Source organism: Sturnus vulgaris, chromosome 11 (genome assembly GCF_052056855.1).
Source record: "Sturnus vulgaris isolate bStuVul1 chromosome 11, bStuVul1.hap1, whole genome shotgun sequence".
Lineage (NCBI taxonomy): Eukaryota > Metazoa > Chordata > Aves > Passeriformes > Sturnidae > Sturnus > Sturnus vulgaris.
Window position 1 is genome coordinate 18525745 of NC_142253.1, and position 18660 is coordinate 18544404.

Sequence of the window (18660 nt, forward strand, 5' to 3'; positions counted from 1 at the left end):
TCAATAGCTGCAGACAAATGTTACCTGATTTGGGGCATGTTTGTTTTTTGATTTCACCCATGCTGGCATGTTTTTAATTTCACCTCACACTCCTCAGAGCCCCTGTCCTGGAAAGCTCTGAGGGCTGGTCACAGCCATCCCACACTCTGTGCCAAGAGTAATGAGGCTTAACAGGAATTTTAAACTACAATTGAGTGGAATCCTGCAAATCAGTAACACCAAATGATCTCAATCCCTGTCTCCCCTCTCTAAAAACAAAAAATAAATTACCATAAATGTGTAATGAATGCCTTTATGATAGGATTGCCTCTTTCTTTTATTGAAAACGAGGAATAACTCAAGCAGGGCATGGCTGAATTTCCTAGGTAGAGCAAATAAAATGAAAACTGGCTTCTGTTTCACAACAAACACATGCTAAGTAATTCTTAGACTTGGTTCTGAAATGCTCAAGTCATGAAACTTTCAGTTGTTTTTTAGAGATACTAAGATAAATTCTTGCAGTTTGTGGCTCAACATTTGGAGAATATTGTGGAATATTACACATTTTTATAGAAGTTGTTGGCTAAAGCTGCTAGGAAATTGATTCTCTTTAAATGATTGAATGTCAGGTTTGTTTTCAAGGCTCAGATTGCTTAACTTCAGTCCTTACTACTCCTGTTTATTTTCAAAGCTGAAGTCATTTGTTGAAATGTGAATCATGCCAGAGTTTAGCTCTTTGGGGATTGCCTCATGTCTCAGTAGAAAGACTGAATTTAGAGTAATAGCATCTCTCTAATTACCAGTTAATGAGTATTTTGGTTATCTCACTAACACATACATGCAGTGGACTTGGAGTCAAGAGCAGAAGGGTCTGTCTTGGACTCTCTGTGGTGTCCCAGTTCCATTTCTTCTCTCAGAGAAGTACCAGCTGCTGATATTTGTTAGGGCAGCTTTTGGGGGAGGTTTAATCTTTGGATGGCCGAGTCACCATTTAAATTAGAAGAAACTGAGTATTTAAACTTATTTTCCAGTGTCCAAGAGGCAGTTCACCATAAGGTAGCCAAGCTAATTGTATTTAAATTAAATGTGTGACGTGATGTCCAATAATGCATTTTCCTCACCTGTTACTGCATCAGGGATAAAACCCAGGAGCTCATCCTGTTCCCAACAGAATTCAACCAGAACAGTGCTCTTAAATTCATGGGGACCAGAACTGCAGTTTGAAGTATTTTTTGCAGTGGTGAATCTTATATTTTTCAGAGAGGTATTAAAGCTGTGTGGTGATGTGAGCTGGGTGCTTTCCTCCCGAGGCAGATCCCTGACTGAGAGACCTTCCCCTCTGCTCTGGCACAAATCTCCTGCATTTTCCCATAAAACATGTCCAGAATCTCCAGAGCTTTCAAGGAGTGATGCTCACATTCCTCTTATGGGATTCCAAAACAAATTTAGAAAGATAAACAAGTGATATTTCTGTAAATTAGGTTTATATTTAATTTCTACTTTTAGTATTGGCAAAAATGTTTGGTAACACTAAGCTGAGTGTGAATCTCCTAGAACAGAGCTATGGACTTCAAACTTCATCTTTTCTGTGTATTTATTGCAAGAATATAGTAAAAAACAATCCATAAATGTTTTCTTCCTTATTTTCTTCCCAATTGCATGTTCATACAGAATTAATGGTTGGGCAATATTTCAGTGTGTGATTTCAATATAAACACTTCTACCATCCATTATCCATATCCTTAAGAAATATCCTTAAGAAATATCCTCATTCCTTATGAAATGCTGCCCAAGGCAGTGTTTTCATTTGATTATTAAGAAATTTTGTTCTTCCACTATTGAAACCAGTGGTGATATTCTTCTGGACCACAGAGGAAATTAATTATTAATATATATATTGATGTTGTTTTCATTGGTGAGGTAGATCTCATGTAATGTAATAACATTTTGTCAGATGTTGGAAATGGACAAAGCTGCTCTTCTTTAACACTTGAGGTGATGTTCTGTGGTGTTCAGGTTTTGAATTGTGCAACAAATTTATTCTTGTGCAAGAAAAAAGCAGGGAATGTGCTCTAGGCTTTGCCTTGAGCAAAGAAAATGCAGAGAGGCTGATCCATATTCCATCAGCAATGTCAGAGTGTCAGAATAATTCCTTTTAATCAGCAGATTTCTCTTTTTTGGTGGAATTCTCTTTTAGTCCAAAGCAGATACATGCAGCCTGAGGGATACAAGGGATGCATTCCTAGAGGAATGTTTAAGGTCTGGATCAGTGAATTCAGTTCTGTTCTATCACAGCAATCCTGGTGCATAATAATTGCTCATAAACTCTTCTTCACATTCATTATTTCATATCAAGTTAGGCTAGAGAAAGGAAAACTGATTAGGAAACCAACCAGACACTCAAATATCTGAGAACAGCAATCTCCAGTACTCTGATACTTTAAAAACCAAAAAGTTTCTAAGCACAGTGTTCCAAATAAACCAGTTTTTCTAAGTGAACTAGGTGGATAAAGATGAGCATGAGTGGTTGTTAGGAAGTTGTTCACATGGAAATGAATTTCCACTGGAATTGCTGACTTTGAGAGCAAGATTGTCCCTGTTTAATAGGACTCCTTTTCTATTATTTAACAACTGTGAAACGTGTACTTCTGAATGGTTCATCATTTCAGGGCATTTCACTTCAGTGCTGGAAATCACATTGTGCTTTTTATTAGAAAATATTGTGGGATGGGAGGAAGAACACAAGGATGGCAAAGAAGAGGAATTGTGTATGTGCAGCGGGTAGATTTAAATATATTAATAATATTAATTCTATTTCTGTGTTTTCAAGACATTGAAGGCAATACAGGAAGTTTTCTATAGACACTGATAACAGATACAATAAATCCTTGATTTTCTCTCCTTTTTATTTTCCTGCAGGGCCAAGGCTTTTCGTGGCAAAAAGATCCATGGAGAGTATGACATAAAGGTGGAACAGGTAACTGTCTGAGCCCGAATTTCATTTTTATATCTGTGCATTTCATACATGCATGCAGTGCCTCCCTGGAGGGATGTAAAAGCTGTGTGCATGTGGCACCTGGGGACGTGGTTTGGTGGTGGCCTTGGATTAATGATAATGGAGATTACCTGAGAGGGCTTTTCCAACCTAAATGATTCCATGATTCTCTGTACATATATGCACAGATAAATTCACAATTTTTGTACCCAAACCCGTCACAGTTAAGGAAACGTGATGGTTTGGCTGGGGCAGAGTTAATTTCCCCCCCTGGAGCTGCTGTGGGGTTTGGTTTCCTCTGTGTGCACTCACAGCTTTGGTTTTATCTCTTCAATTCTGTTTATCCCAACCCAGAGTTTTCCCACTTTTACCCTTCTGTTCTCTCCCCATCCCTCTGGGTGGGAATAAATGTGGGGCTGAGCTGCCAGCTGGGGTTAAACCACAACAGCCCTTTTTTGGCACCCAAAGTGGGCTCTTCTTAGGGGATTTTGACCATAATTTTCACAGCATGAAAAACATCTTGTATTCAGAAGCTGTTGCTTAGAGACTGTGAAGTTCCCAGACACTCCATGAATTACGTGTGGCAGTTCTGTATCACTAATTCCCCACTCAGGAATATAAATGTGCTCTGGGTGCAGTGCTAGCATGTGGGGGGTTTAAAAAAAATCCATAATAAATAGGAATCAATATGAAGATATATATCAGAGTGCATTAGGATGATGGCTATTTTATTTAAGCTGAAACTAGGGATTTAAAGAAGTCTTTTCACTGCTTCTGAATTTGAACTCCTCAAATAGATGTTGCTGTACAAAGCATCACTCTTTGAGTTGTTTTGTCATTGGATTTTCAAGGAGTGAGGGAAAATGATCATTAACTGTGTGGATGCAGCTGATGTGAATTCACTGTCATGGTCCAGCATCCACTCTTTACCCCCCTGAATATCTGATCCCTTGGCTTGGGAACATGCAGAGCTTTGCCAGGGGTCTCCGGGAGCATTGAGGGAGAGGCAGGAAAACAAAGACAAAAACAAAGATTTGTCCACTCACAGCTAGGAGAGGCAGCTGACAGCACACACCCATCTCTTTCACAGGAGCAAAAACTCGGGGTGAACCTGGAATTCCCCTCCTGTGCTGTGCCGTGGGACCAGGCCTTTAATCAGAGAGGGACTGGAAGTTCTGAGCCACACAAATCCCTTTGTTAGCCATCAACATACAAATAACAGCTACTGCAGTGTCCTGCTGCCAATACCATTTATTATCATAGTAATTATTTCATTTCTACCCTGCCTTTCTCCACATACAATGTCTTCTGTCACCCACTAAGCTTTTAAAATGATTTATGAATTGGAGATCCCCATTCTCAGTGTCAGAATCACGGGACTGAGTCTGAGATTTCAGCGCCTGCACAGAATTCCATTCTCCCTCCCCACTCGCAGTGTTTTTGCAGGGAGTGCTGTCCCAGGGGGTGTCAGCCTTTGATGGTCAGAGCTCTGTGCTGCAAACCGAGCCCTGGCCGCAGCAGTGGCAGGAAATCAGGAAATTTTCAGCATCCCAGATCTGCCCGAGGAGGACTTGCAGGGATTCCATTTTCCAGGAGCAGACTAATGAGGATTGTGACACTCTCTATTCTGTGCTGCTGTCCGGGACAGCAAAGACACTTTTATTTATCCACCAGAAGACAGTTGGCTGCATTTCAATTCTTCTGCTGGGTAATGTCATTGTGGAGTGCCTTGAGAGTCTAAGCTGGTGAAAGGCTGGGGATAAATGAAAAACATCCTGTCCTTTCCTTTCAAATAACTGCAGATTCAGAGTATGGCAGCGGCTCTGTTTAAATCCCGCATTTCCAGTGTGAGAAGACTTTTGAAAAAGGGCTTTAATTGAGAATTTTGTGAGACAATTGCTCATTAGCACCAGATCTTTTAAAAAGAAGAGTAAATGCACATAAAGAAAATTGAAAGGAGTGAGCAGCATGAGGAGACACTAAATTCTATAAGAAAACGTTATTTTAATTCTGCTTTTGTACTGTTTTCTTCAAAACTTTATGTCAATGTTGGGCCTGTATTAATCTCTTTGATAACATTGTGCAAAGCTAAAATATAATCCCTACATTTCTATGCAGACATGTAGGACTAAATCCACTTGCTGCTGCCCCACAATCCATTTTCACAACATTTTTTAACCTTTTGCTCTCTTTGGATTAAAACCTTTTGAAATGTGATGTGTCATACTTGACAAATCCTGCTGGATCAATGCTCATTTTATTTCAAATTTATATTGTCAGCCCTTCTGGCCCTACTGCTGAAAATAAGGGAGTTAGGAAAATAAAGGTAAAATAAACCAGGCTGACTAATGGGAGTCTTTTTTATTTCATAGGCAGAATTTTCAGAAATCAACTTGATAGCCCACGCTGATGGCAATTATGCAGTTGATATCCAAGTAATTCGAAATGGCACAAAAGTTGTCAGGTAAGAAAAACTAAATGGAATAACAGCAAAAAGCAATCAAAGGCACCGTGTGTGGATGGGAAGGTGCTGAGTGGTTTGGTTGTGTTTGTGGATTTTGAGTGATGCCCCTCAGGGAAAGCAGAAAATAAAATGTCTGATTTGTGACAACCTTTTTGTGACACATCTTGACATTTTAATCATGGGGAAAATGGATTTATTAAGGGAATGAAGTCCAGAATAAAGAATACATGGTTGGGAGTTGGGGATATTGATTTGGGTTTTATGTTTGCTACAGAAGGATCCAGATTTGGTGATTTTGTACCTGCCAGACTTTCCCAGAATAGCAGATTCTATTTCCAACATGGAATATTTTCAGTTGTAACAGACCAAGTCATAACACCCTCTCAGGGCAGCTCCTGGAATATTTCAGCCTGTTTGAAACATTTCAGTTTAAACACCTCAGATTTCCCAACAGCTGTTTTGTCTAAAAAGGATGATGCCAATGAAGGCAGGGTAAATTTAACTTTTGGGTTTTTTCAGTGAGGACATCAACAGCCTCATAGACGTGAGGGGAGAAAACAGGGCAAAGTAAAAACTTAAGGAAGTATTAGAAAAGTTATATCAGCAAAATTATTATATTGGCAAAACTGCTAGCAAAATTATATCCAATATTTTATTTAAATTGTGGGAATTGCTCCTATTTTGGCTGGTGCAATTATGTGTGAGTGAAGCATAGCAGTTGTGTGGCTGAAAAATTGAATTTAAAGCATGTCCTGGATCTTCATGGTTTGCAGAACATGTCTCCAAATAAAAGATTTGAAAATGTCTACTCATTCCTTTTTAAAAAATACAACAAAAAACACCAACAAAAAAACTCCAGGAAAAAAATATTCAAAATAAGTTTATGCTTCAAAATTCCAACTCTTTAATCTCTGGCATGTTTTAAAAATATTGCAGTTTAATACAAAAACACAGATCTCGTGCCAAATCCACAAGATTATTGCCTTGGAAGAGTGAGAGATTTGATTTTTCTTAGGGCTGGTGGAATTTTTTACCCAATGATGGAAATTTTAGAGCCAAGAAATCTTGATCGCTGCTCCCCAGTGGCTTTTCTGTAGTATTCCAAAAAATATTTTAAAAAGCATCGAGGCCAAGTTACCATCAAAACATGTCAGGAGAAAATGAGGGCTGGGAACCTCCAGAAAATAATAATAATAATCTCCAAGGATTTGCAGGTCATGAGAAAACTTGGTGAAAATGCTGCTTTTGTTAGGAAACAAAGGACCTTTGTGCCTGAGATAACTCTGACAATGAGATAACAAGGGAATTTATAATATTGTCGTTTTCTGGGTATTTTATTTACCCAAATAGAATTACCTGAAGCTGATAATTTATAATATTGTCGTTTTCTGGGTATTTTATTTACCCAAATAGAACTACCTGAAGCTGATAATTTGCCCTCAAATCTGGTGTGAGATACCTGGGGGTGTGTTTTGTGGGGTGAGAGGGAGGTGCAGACATGATGGGAGAGCAATTCTCTGTTTCTGTGATAATTGCAGATCTTTGTTATCAATTTGGGGCAGAAAGTGACCTTGTATCATAGATTTATGAGCAAATTATTAGCTAGGAAAATCATGGAAATTTCAATGACAAATTTTTGCTGGTTTAGTTTAGGAAGAAAAAAAATATTTAACAGGCACCAACTTATTTGTTTTTTGTGAATGAAAATCATACCATGAAAAATTATATTTTCTGTAACATAATGCTGAGATTTTTGGATCTTGATGCTTGAGCCACAATTAAATTTTTTCTCCTGACCTCCTTCTGTATGCAGTCACTCCATCCAGCATTAATTACAGAACTAGAACAATTATGGGAATGTATCATATTCCTTTGAGGAGCTTTTGCAAAGCTAACTGCCTTTCTTTATTTTTAATTTTTAAAAAGTGCATTCCCTCCATTCCCCAATTGTTTCATTAAATTGGTCTTTGAGAGGACACTTTCTGTTCCTTTATTTGAAACCACAGCACTGGCTGGGATGTGTTAGCCCCTTATTTTAATAAATAAAAGTTGTCTCTCTCTTTCACTGAGGGATTGCAATTTTGATGAAGGCATCATTAATCCTCTAAGTATTATATTCATGCTGGGCCAGTAAATTGGATTTCCATGCTCCAAACTCTTGGCATGCCCATGAAACCTAGATCACAACATCTCAGCTGTGCTGCAGACAGTTTTTAGGAATCCTCTTTAAAGGCAAGGATTTCTTTAGAGGTTTTGCTCATTGAGCTTCAGTGCCATTTCAATGACTCTTGACAGCAAATCTTTAATGTTTTTTTTGGCCAAATCATGCAGATTTGGGGGTTTTTTTAATATATATTTACAGTGGTAGTGGTAAAACACTGGCACAGGGTGGATGCCCCTGGACCCCTGGAAGTGCCCAAGGCCAGGTTGGACAGGATTTAGAGCAACCTGGAATAGTGGAAGGTGTCCTGGCATCCACTAGAAAAGAAAATGAGCTTTAAAAGCTCCTTCTCAACCCAAACACTTCTATGATCCTGTGATTTGAAATTTAAGAATCCAGCTAATCTACTTGGATTACTCCATCCAGGCTGGGATCTCAAAACAGCTAAAGTAATTTTAACAAGAATTGTAATTGTTTTGTTGTTTTTGTTCTACCAGACTGAGACTTCTGAATCATTTTGTCTGAATCTTCAGAGTGTCTCACTCCAGTAAATAGCTTGCATTTATTCAAGGCATGTAAATAATGTCACCAATTTACTATTCTAATTTAATTTACCCTGCAGTTATACCTATTCTAGGAGGTTGAAATCTTCAACCTAGTCAGGGCTTTTTCCCCTTATAAAACTGGAATGCAGAAAAATCTCTTCCAACAGTCAAATTTAGGAATTTACCCCTGCTCTGGAGGTCTGTCCTGTGGGTTTGTGTTTTCCTTTTTCCATAACCTTCTCCAGCACCAAAATGTCAGGGTTGGAGTAAGGTGAAGATGGTGTCAGATTGTTGGCAAAGGTGCAGGGTGATAGGCAGGGGAGCAGCAGGGGAAATGCTGATCATTTCTGAGAGAAAAGGGGGAAATGCAGTTGTAAGTCCAAAAATTCATTTTGACAAGTCTCTTGATCAAAAGTTCAGTTGAGATCCTCTCCATTATGGTCTGATTCCTTATGCCAGAAATGCAGTTGCTTCATCCCTTGCTGTCCTTAAAACAGCCTGACAATAATTGTGAAAAAAATTTGTGAAATTATTGACAATAATTGTGAAAAGAAAAGAATTGTTCCCCAAAAGCCCAAGTTTGTGGCAGAGCCCTTTGCCTGCCTTAATTTTGTCACTGCTAGGAAACTGGAGAACACAAAGGACATACCTAGAGGTTATAGATGTGATTTACCTGTCAGCAGGAAAACAACCTGAAATCCATGATAACTTCTCTCTCCTCCTAATGGGATCCCATTATTGAGGGGATGCTGAACAGATTAGGGATGATGGAGATTTTCATTAAGCCATCGTGGCTCTTTCCATCTTTTATTATTTCCCTTTGGTTCAAGAGTTTCCCATTAAGCCATCATAGCTCTTTGTTTTATCATTTCCCTTTGGTCTGAATGTTTTCCATGAAGCCACCATGGCTCTTTCTGTCTTTTATCACTTCTCTTTGGTTTGAGTGTTTTCCATGAAGCCACCATGGCTCTTTCCATCTTCTATCATTTCCCATTGTTTTGTGTTTTTTGTGAAGCCATCACGGCTTTTCTTTTATCACTTCCCTTTGGTCTGAGTGTTTTCCATGAAGCCCCCATGGCTCTTTCTTTTATCATTTCCCTTTGTTTTGAGTGTTTTTCATTAGGCCACCATGGCTCTTTCCATCTTTTATCATTCCCCTTTGGTTTGAATGTTTTCCACGAAGTCACCATGGCTCTTGCTTTTATCACTTCCCTTTGGTTTGAGTGTTTTCCATGAAGCCACCATGGCTTTTCTTTCATCATTTCCCTTTGGTCTGAATGTTTTCCATGAAGCCATCATGGCTCTTTCCATCTTTTATCATTTCTCTTTAGTTTGTGTTTTTTGTGAAGCCATCATGGCTTTTCTTTTATCACTTCCCTTTGGTCTGACTATTTTTCATGAAGCCACCATGGCTCTTTCTTGTATCATTTCCCTTTGGTCTGAATGTTTTCCATTAAGCCACCATGGCTCTTTCCATCTTTTATCATTTCTCTTTGGTTTGAGTGTTTTCCACGAAGCCACCATGGCTCTTTCTTTTATCATTTCCCTTTGGTTTGAGTGTTTTTCACGAAGCCACCATGGCTCTTTCTTTTATCATTTCCCTTTGGTTTGAGTGTTTTTCAGGAAGCCACTGTGGCTTTTTCCATCTTCTACCATTTCCCTTTGCTTTGTGCGTTCTCCCAGCCCTTCCCTACTCACCCACCAGCCATTTTTCCCCCTCTGCACATTTTTCTGTTGGAGAAAGCCCTGTTTGCTGGTGGGTGCTCACCCCTGTGGATGTCTCCTGGCAGGTCCTTCCGGCCTGACTTCGTGCTGGTGCGGCAGCATTCCTACAGCATGGCGGAGAACGAGGATTTCCGCAACCTGATCATCGGCATGCAGTACGCCGGCATCCCCAGCGTCAACTCCCTCGAGTCCATCTACAACTTCTGTGACAAGCCCTGGGTGGTGAGTGCTGCTGCTGCTGCCTCCCTAGAGCTGAGGCCAGGCCAGGCTAAGAGAATAAAGTGGGGATTTATTGGAGCCTTCCATAGGCACAGCTTGGGCAGGCAGAGCCTCCCAGAGGCTGCACCCAGGGGGGACAATGGTCACGAGTTTATCACACAATTATAAGTTTGGTCCATTTACATATCAGGGCTTAATCCTCCAATTACACTGCAGGTCATGAAGTCATTTACCCCCAGTTCGCTCCCCCAAATTCACTTTTGTTTGTATTCTGTGGGGCCTGAGGCAGTGAGGTGTCCTTGAGAATCAGAGGAATTGTTCTGTCTCACCAAAATGTGAAGACAGTAACTAACACTGCACATGGAGTTCAGAGTTATACACTGATGCAGTACAGGATCTGAAAAATATAGAAGCTAAAATCCTAAGGCATCACTGCACCTGGAAATTTCCTGGGCCTGGCAATTCAGCTGCTGCAAAGACTTTCTTTAATTGTGTGTTTCATTCCCCTTCATGAACATTGATTATCAAACTTCCCTCCCTGAACAATAAAATAGTGGAAGGATTAAAAACCAAACTAAGATATTTAATGCTTTTTTTTTTTTTTTTTTTTCCAAAGAGCCAGTGTGGAGAGAGAGAGAGAGGAAAAATCTTTGTAGTACAAATAGAGAAATAAGTGAGGCATCCAACGGAAAGCCTCCCCACTGCTAACACGCTTCCTCAAGTGAGGAAAGAGTGTTTATTCACAATTTGTCTGGGAAAAGCAAGCTGAGAATATTTCTCATATTTGTGGTTTTGAACATAATTTGAACAGGCTCTGGCCAGTGTTTTCCTCATTCCTGTGAAATTTTTGGGGCTATGCTTTAGCAGGGAATCTGAAGGCACTCGTTTCCTCATTTGAAAGCCCTTTTCATAATGCTGTGCCTCTGCGGTGGGAGCTGGTCCTTTCAGTTACCCCTGCAGCACTGAGGGACCCTGCAGAGCCACTGATCTCTGCCTCTTTTACTGGAGAAGCCAATGCTGTTTTTCTTGATGAGTTTTGTAGAAATGGAGGTAGAATTTGGTGATCCTTTTGGTTCATAAAGAGCTAAACATTAGCAGCAGCAGCAAGTTAAAATGGGGTGCTGTAAAAGATGCTGACCCACGGTGCAGTCACTGCTCCTGTAATTTCATTATCCAACAGCTAACACAACTTTTAAAAGTCCCACTTCTTATAAATAGCCAAAACTTCATTTTTCCCTTTGGTATCTGGGTAAGAAAAGAACAGTTGTCAATATTTTTCACACTGTGGGGAAGTTTTACTACAATACTTTTTATTGCCTTGATGTTAATTTTTTAATACTTACTATGAAAATCCCTCCAAACAATTGTCAGCAGTTTTTAACATATACCTCTTGCAGCTCATTTTATTATCCTTTTATGCTGCAGTAAACTGCTGCAGGGAGGGAATAAATAATTGATAGAGCATTTACAACTTCTCAGTACACACTGTACATTGCTGAATTCATTATTTTAGTGCCTCACATTTTCCAGCTGTGTGGCATTTCCCAGTGCTTGGATTCACTGGGTCCAATAAAGCTGGGTGGGGAGGCAAAGCCAGTAGCATTTATATGCAATAAAAAGTAAAGGAATAATTCCTCCTCACAGACTGCCATATCTGTGTCTCTATCACTTTATCACTGCCCTTCAAGTGGGTCCTAGTGAGGAGTGTGGGCTGTCAGTGTGAGCACAGAAATAATTTCTGTACAAACACCAGGGGCTTTGTTTGGCTTTTTAACTTGAATATCCTGCCTTGTGTTGTTGGTGGTGCTGGGAGATGTAGAGACCCCTGTGCATATCTCAGGGCAGCATGAAATCTCATCAGATTTAGGAAAGGAAAACAGTGGAAGAACTCATGGCCCATGGGGGGATTTTTGGGATGTCTTGTGCAGGACAGGAGTTGGACTTCAATGCCCACTGTGGGTCACTTCCAACTCAGGATGTTCTTTGCTTCTATGAAGCCATTCCAGAACAGATCCCTGAGGGGTAAAATCCCATTAACTCAGCCAGCTCCACGGATGCTCAGATAGTGCAGCAGGATCCAGGCACCTTTGGTTTGGCCAATATCATCCTCTGCCTTGTTTGGTTGGGCCAATCTCATCTGTGATCCCTGCCTGGGTGAAATCCCTGCTGAAAATTGTTGTGGATGCCTGGGATGCACTCCTCAATCTGCTGCTGCCTGCTAAAATCAAGGGTAAAACTCACTGTGCTCCTACATGGCCATGGATTTGCCATCAATTTATCCCCTCTTCAGAGCATGGCAGGGATTTCTTCCTGCACAATCCCTTTGTCAGCACCAGTGCCTGATATTTGTGTGAAAGTTCTCTCTACAGACCTTTCAAGTGCAAAACATAGAAAACAGGGAAGCAGAATGCTACATAAAGCCATAAGTAACAATCTTTATTAATTCATGAGAAATAGATTGACTTTCCTGCAGGTAAGATGTGGACTGGCAGAAGGGAATTACAACTTTGGTAACAGCAGGGGGGAAAGGGGGGGTGTGCACTAGAATGGGCCTTAAAAGGGTGGGAAATGATTGAGTTAGCCATGGGCAATGAACCTTCCTTACATCAGAGCAACATTAGGAGTGGTACAGAACTGCTGGGAGGGGAAGTCAGGGAAGTGAGAGTGGCTGTAAAAGGGCTCTCAAATAAAAAGAGAGTTAGAACTCAATGTACAAGGTCTTTGGGTTTTAAATTACTGCTCTTCACTGTGTCAGGTGTTTGGTGATTTTGGAACACACTGCCCCAGCTGTACAACATCTTTTCAGCTCCGAGGGCAGATTCACACTCTGTGCCACAAACTGCAGCACCTGCCCTTAATTTTCCAGGAAAGCTCTTTTTGTACTCTTGCTTTCTGTGCATTTGCCAACAGACAGCGAATAAATTTGTGTTTGATCTGAGGTGTATTATTGAAAGGTGGGGTGTGGTGGGATGATTGCCAGGCATGTACTGAGAACAGGTTTTAAAGCTTGTATTCCCTGGGGTCAGGCCATGCACAGCTCCTCCAAATGCTCAGCAGTTCAGAGCACTGTACAGCCCTGTGAGAACCTGGGCTGTGAGCAACCAGGTGGAAGAAAATGCTGGAAAGAGTGTGTGTGGTGAGATGTTTGTGCTCTGAAACATGTTCATGTGTGGGGCTGTTACAGGGCTCGGGTTATTTCACTTCTGTGATAACACTTAGCACTTAGCTCATGGAAAATTCATGGCCCTGGCTCGAGATGGATTTCACTGAAATGCTGGTAAGGATGGCAGAAAGCTGGGGGGAAAACATGGGTTTTATCCATAAAGACTAAGTTCTTCATTGCTGAGCTCGTGCAGAGCTGTGCAGGAACCGTTTCAAGGTTTGTGCCCTCGTTGAAGAATTATTATTAAAACTTTAGAATGTTTCAGTGCAGGGTCATGTTGCCAAGGAATTGTCTTGGGCATGAAATAACCCCATCAAACAAGACTAGAATTTTACCTGGTTCAATTTACAACTATATTGAGTTAAGGTGAGGCAAAAACATCCACTGTCCTTGTAGGATTCCCAATTCACCTCTCAGTTCTACTCGTGTTTAATGGCCTGCAGGTCCTGCTGTAAAGCATTTATGAAAAGAAAGAGTAAAGAGGGGGAAAAAAAGAGCATCATTAATCCAAAGTTAATATTTGATGTCATTTAAATTATTTGTTTTCCTTTAGAAAATGTCATTCAGGAAATAAGGGAGGCTTCCTTTAACTGAGGCTTAGGAGCTTGTATGCAAACTTTCTCATAGCACATGATGTCATTGTCCCTGCAGGGATTTAGGATTTAAGTTCCACGTAGATGTGGAACTGAAGGACAAGGGTGAGTGGTGCACTTAGAAGTTCATGGTTAGTGCCTGGTCCTGGTGATCCTAGAGGGCTGTTCCAACCTAAATGGTTCTGTGGTTCCACGGAGGTGTGTGAAGTAATTGTGGAGGCCAGAAGGAACTGGAAAATGTGGTGATGATATCAGCATTAGTAAAATCTCATTATTTAAACTGGGGAAATAATATTTTAAAAACCCCAACAAAATAGCATGTATTAAAAAAATACAAAACATGATTTTCCAGTGTCCTGTGTTGAATTAAAAAAATAAATTCTTCCTGCATGCATCCATTTGCAGGATTCTTGTAATGATTGATGTGAAACTTGCATGCTGAAGGGTTTCTCCAATTGAACCTTGCTGGATTTTAGCCTCAGTTGCAAATATTGGTGATGGGGGTGCAGTACTTTTGGAACACCCCAGTTTATTCCCTGCCCACCCCACTGTGTCCAGCTTGCTGACAAGTGGAGTCAGGCAGGAGGTGGAGTTGAGTGACACCAAACAGACAAACTCTGATTTAATTGTCAGGGGCTGCAAGGTTCAATGGCCAAGGCTGCTGTAGATAGAATAAAGAGTTGGTTTTGTTCCAGGTCAGCCTGACTGTGATGTGATAATTACAGGCATTACAGGGGCTGGGTTGGTACTTCCAGGTTCTTTCTGACAGTGATAAACCTTCCAGACTCCAGAACTGCTGCACTTGTGGAGAGCAGCTGTACATGATTGAAAAGGAAGAAAACCCTCACAAAATCAGTCCAGTTCCATCAGTGCAGTTCTGGTTCATTTAGTGCAGAGGAAAAGCATCCCAGCCCCTGCAGCTGGCTGCACATCTGCTCTCCTGGGAGGCTGCAGGGGTGATGGGGAGGCTGACAGGACCTGCTGATGCCTTAATCACACACCCACGCTGCTGCAGGAGGGGGCACAACCCTCGTTTGTGAGCACTGTGACCCCAATTGGCTGTGCCAGGGTGGTGGAAGGGTCTGTACTTAGGAAATAGGGATGGGGAGAATCCCAGAGGGGTTTGGGATGCCCAGGTGTGCTGAGCTGGGGCAGAGCTGTCCCAGCCTGGCTCTGCAGGGATGGCAGCTGGTGCTGAGCAGCCTGGCCCCATCAAAGGGCACTCCTGGCACTCTGCTCCATCTCTCCAGGGATGTGGGAGCAGAGGAACCAGGCAGGAAGGGTTTTCTGGGCCACAGCTGGCAGAGATAGCTGGGAGTGTGTGCAGAGGGCTGGAAGGTCCTGGTGTTCCTCACTCAGAGCTCCAGGAGGGAACCATCCTGTGCTGAAACCTCTTCAGATGTCCCACTCCACCCCATTGTAGGGATTTATTGTTATCAGGGCTTTGAAATGTTGCAGAAGTGCCACAGAACACTTGGTTATGCCAAAATTTATCTCCTTGCTCACCCACAGCTGTCCTGAGGGAAGGCTGGGTATGGCTTTTTGTGTCAAACCTGGTAGTGTTGTAAATCTCACAGTTGTTGTTTGTTTCTTTTCCTTCAGTTTGGGAGCAGACAGCCAAACACTTTTTTGCAAGTTTGTTGATATTTTCCTTATTTTGCTCCTCTTGCCAAGCTTACACAATTCTGTGACTTGATGTGTCATGTTTTGCTTTGCATTTCTTTTGCAGATGCTTTTCTCCTTATCTGTCCTCATCTTTCTGCTCTAACTGGACATTTCACTGCTCTGGTTTTACCTTGCTTTCTTGGAAGTTCTGTTTTAGCTGCCCTTTCTTGCTATTTGGTGGTTTCTAGTGCTCTTCCCCACCTTGTTTTCTCCTCTGTGTTGCTGCTCCAAGTTGGTCTCTTGTGCTTTTTCCACTCTCAGTTATACTTTAATAATCTTGAGCAACAGATTGGGGCACTGGCAGGACATTTGTCAGGACTCTGCAGGGAGGAGCAGAAAAAAAGAGATGAGCTCTGTTCCTTCCAGCTTCCTGTTGACACAAATTATTGAAGCTATGCTAATGGGAGACACAACCACGCAGAGGAGATTTAATTTTGTGTCAAAGCATCTTCTGGAGAGCAAGCAACAAACAAAATGAATGTGTGCAAGAAGAGAAGCATTTTGAAAACCTGTTTGCTGTAAATCTGGGAGATTTTCAGTGCTATTCCATGTTAGGTTTGAAGAAAGAAGTTCTAAATGTTTATTTCACTATAAGAAAATCCTGTGCTCGTTAGCAAAAGTCAGATTTGTACAATAATGCTGAGCAATGGGCCAGAATTTGGCTGGTTATTGCTCTCTTTGATATGCCAGTGGGCATCTTCTTAAAGGTCAAGGCTGGAGAGTGCCTACCTGCAATCTGGCTGCACCTCAGGTAGGGAAGACATTTAGGGATGCTCAAATTTGCTGTCTGCCATGATGATAAATGTTAGGGACGCTGAGATGTGTTTCAGTCAGTTCTGTGTATTTCATGAGATCAAACCTGGAGCCAGCACTAACTCCCTTGTTTCAGGCAAGATGGCTCTGGCTGACAGGTAAAGGCAGGGCAGCCAGAGGGTGCAGTGCCCTTTTCCTGCCCTGGCACTGCAGGAAGCTGCTGAGTTTCCTTTCTGTGCCCCAGCCCTGCAGCAGGAGCTGCCTTGTCTCCCAGGCAGGGCAGAGCTGCTTCCTGAGGCACCAGGACATGGCAGGGCTTGAGCAGCCCCATGTGCTGACGTGTGGCAGCCTCTCTATCAGATTCCACGTGCCTGACAGCAAATATTTGCCCCGGTGGCCACTTCTGTGCCCTTTGTTCATAGACAGTTTTGGATTTACAGAAGGATATTGGATTTACAGATTTCGAGTGAAGTCAGAGGCCTGTGCATTTCCAGGGCAGCCAGAGAACAAACAGACAGGTGCTTTTCCTCCAAGCAGAACTTTCTTAAGAATAAAAAACCTGCATTAAAAACCTGAATAAAGCCTGTTTTAATTCTCTGTCAGCCAGTGAAGATTTTGGCCTCTGTGCCCAGTCTGGCACTTAAAGCAAAATATGTTGATGGATTTGTCGTGTGAGAGCTGAAAGCAAATTCACAAACCTGTGTCAGAAGAAAGGTGAAATCATTGTAAGCTTTTTGGCCAAAAGACAATTAAATGCCAGGTCTGAACATGGAACTGGAGCAAAATTCATAAATATAAGTTTAAATGCATAACTAGAAATCTAAACACATTAAACTTAGCAGTGTGTTTGCTCTTTGCACCTCTTTATAGAGCTGGTTTAGTTTAATCTAGTCTTGGAATAGGAAGGGAATACTCCAGCCTTCTTTACTGATTTTGCTTTCCTAAAATAACTAAGCTCACTTGAAATTCCTGTTAAAAAAAAAGCAGAGATCCTTAAGAAATAAATAAATCTCAGTGTGGTGATGATTTTTCTGTTCCATACAGTCAGTAATTCTCTCAGCTCTGTATTTATCAATCCTTGCTTGCACTCTCAAGTGCTTTATATATAAACGGAATATTTTGCTTTGACCAGCATTTAGTGCCATCAGAATAATTTAATGTAAAAGCAGACTCAGATTTTTTGACTGCTTTGCTGAAGTTTGCAGTAGGTTGTTGCCACTTTGCCCTGTTCTCCTCTGCACGAAAAAGCAGCAGTGGGAGCTCCTGACATCCATTACAGACTTTCATTGCATTGGACATTTCTAGGAGCAGAAAATTCTAATGGACTATTGAACTGTTTCTTGCTTTCTAGTGATAGAAACTGTACTCAAACAGAGGCTGTAAAGTTAATATTCAAAAGAGGACTGTAAAGCTGGGGTCCATGTCCTTTGTATTATCTGCAGGTCCTGCTACAGTAGAGACTCAGAATCTCTTTTTGTGCTTGGTTAAGGCAAGGATCCACACCTGAAGGCCAGATTATGGAAATTAACTTTGATTTCTTGTGCAATCTTAATATGTAATTGCAAAGGAAACCTGTGTGTTATGTTCTCTATTAAAAGAAATCTTAGAAAATATTTTTTTCAGTTAAAATCTAGGTTATATCTGCTCCTTTGATGTGTGACTGTGGTGACTCAGAGCTGAGGAGGATCAGGGGGGTGAGACTCTCCTTCCTGACACAGGAACTTGTCACCCATGCAGGAAAATCCCTCCTGTTGTGCACCAGGGCAATCCCCACTCCACGGCCTCCCTCTCACTGTGCCCAGTGCAGCTCTCCCACATCATCTCCACACTCCCCCCAGCACTGCCATTCCCCTCTGACATTCCTGGATATTCCACTTCTATCCTTAGCTCCAGCTCCCTCTGGGATGGATGCAAAGTGTCCTGGTTTCTTTTTTGGGGTGTGTGAGCACCACCCCTGCTCTCCGAGGTGTTTTTAGTGGGTGGCTCAGTTTAAAATGCTGTGAAATCCCTGTTTGGGCATCAGCCACCCCAAGGAGTCCTCTGGCATTCCCTGCTGGGCCCAGCAGAGCTTGCCTGGTGGTGGCTGAGGAATGGCTGAGGAATTCTGGAAATGCACCCTGGAAATGCACCCTGGGAATCCATCCTGGAAATCCACCCTGGGAATCCATCATGGAATTCACCCTGGGAACCCACCCTGGAAATCCATCATAGAATCCACCCTGGAAATCCATCCTGGGAATCCATCATAGAATTCACCCTGGAAATGCACCCTGGGAATCCATCATGGAATTCACCCTGGGAATCCACCCTGGAGATCTCTACTCTGGGAATTCATCATGGAAAACTATCCTGTTAAATCCACTCTGGAGATCTCTACCCTGGGAATGCACCCTGGGAA

The 18660-nt window shown here is 41.8% G+C and overlaps 1 protein-coding gene across 1 annotated transcript in view; it reads left to right on the plus strand.

The window, feature by feature from the left end:
• SYN2 (synapsin II) overlaps positions 1–18660 on the plus strand; it is a 153402-nt gene that overhangs the window by 52036 nt on the left and 82706 nt on the right. The window contains exons 2-4 of the mRNA XM_014869769.2: positions 2899–2956; positions 5347–5438; positions 9935–10091. Coding sequence (XP_014725255.1) covers positions 2899–2956; positions 5347–5438; positions 9935–10091 — 307 coding nt within the window. The remainder of the gene's footprint in view (positions 1–2898; positions 2957–5346; positions 5439–9934; positions 10092–18660) is intronic.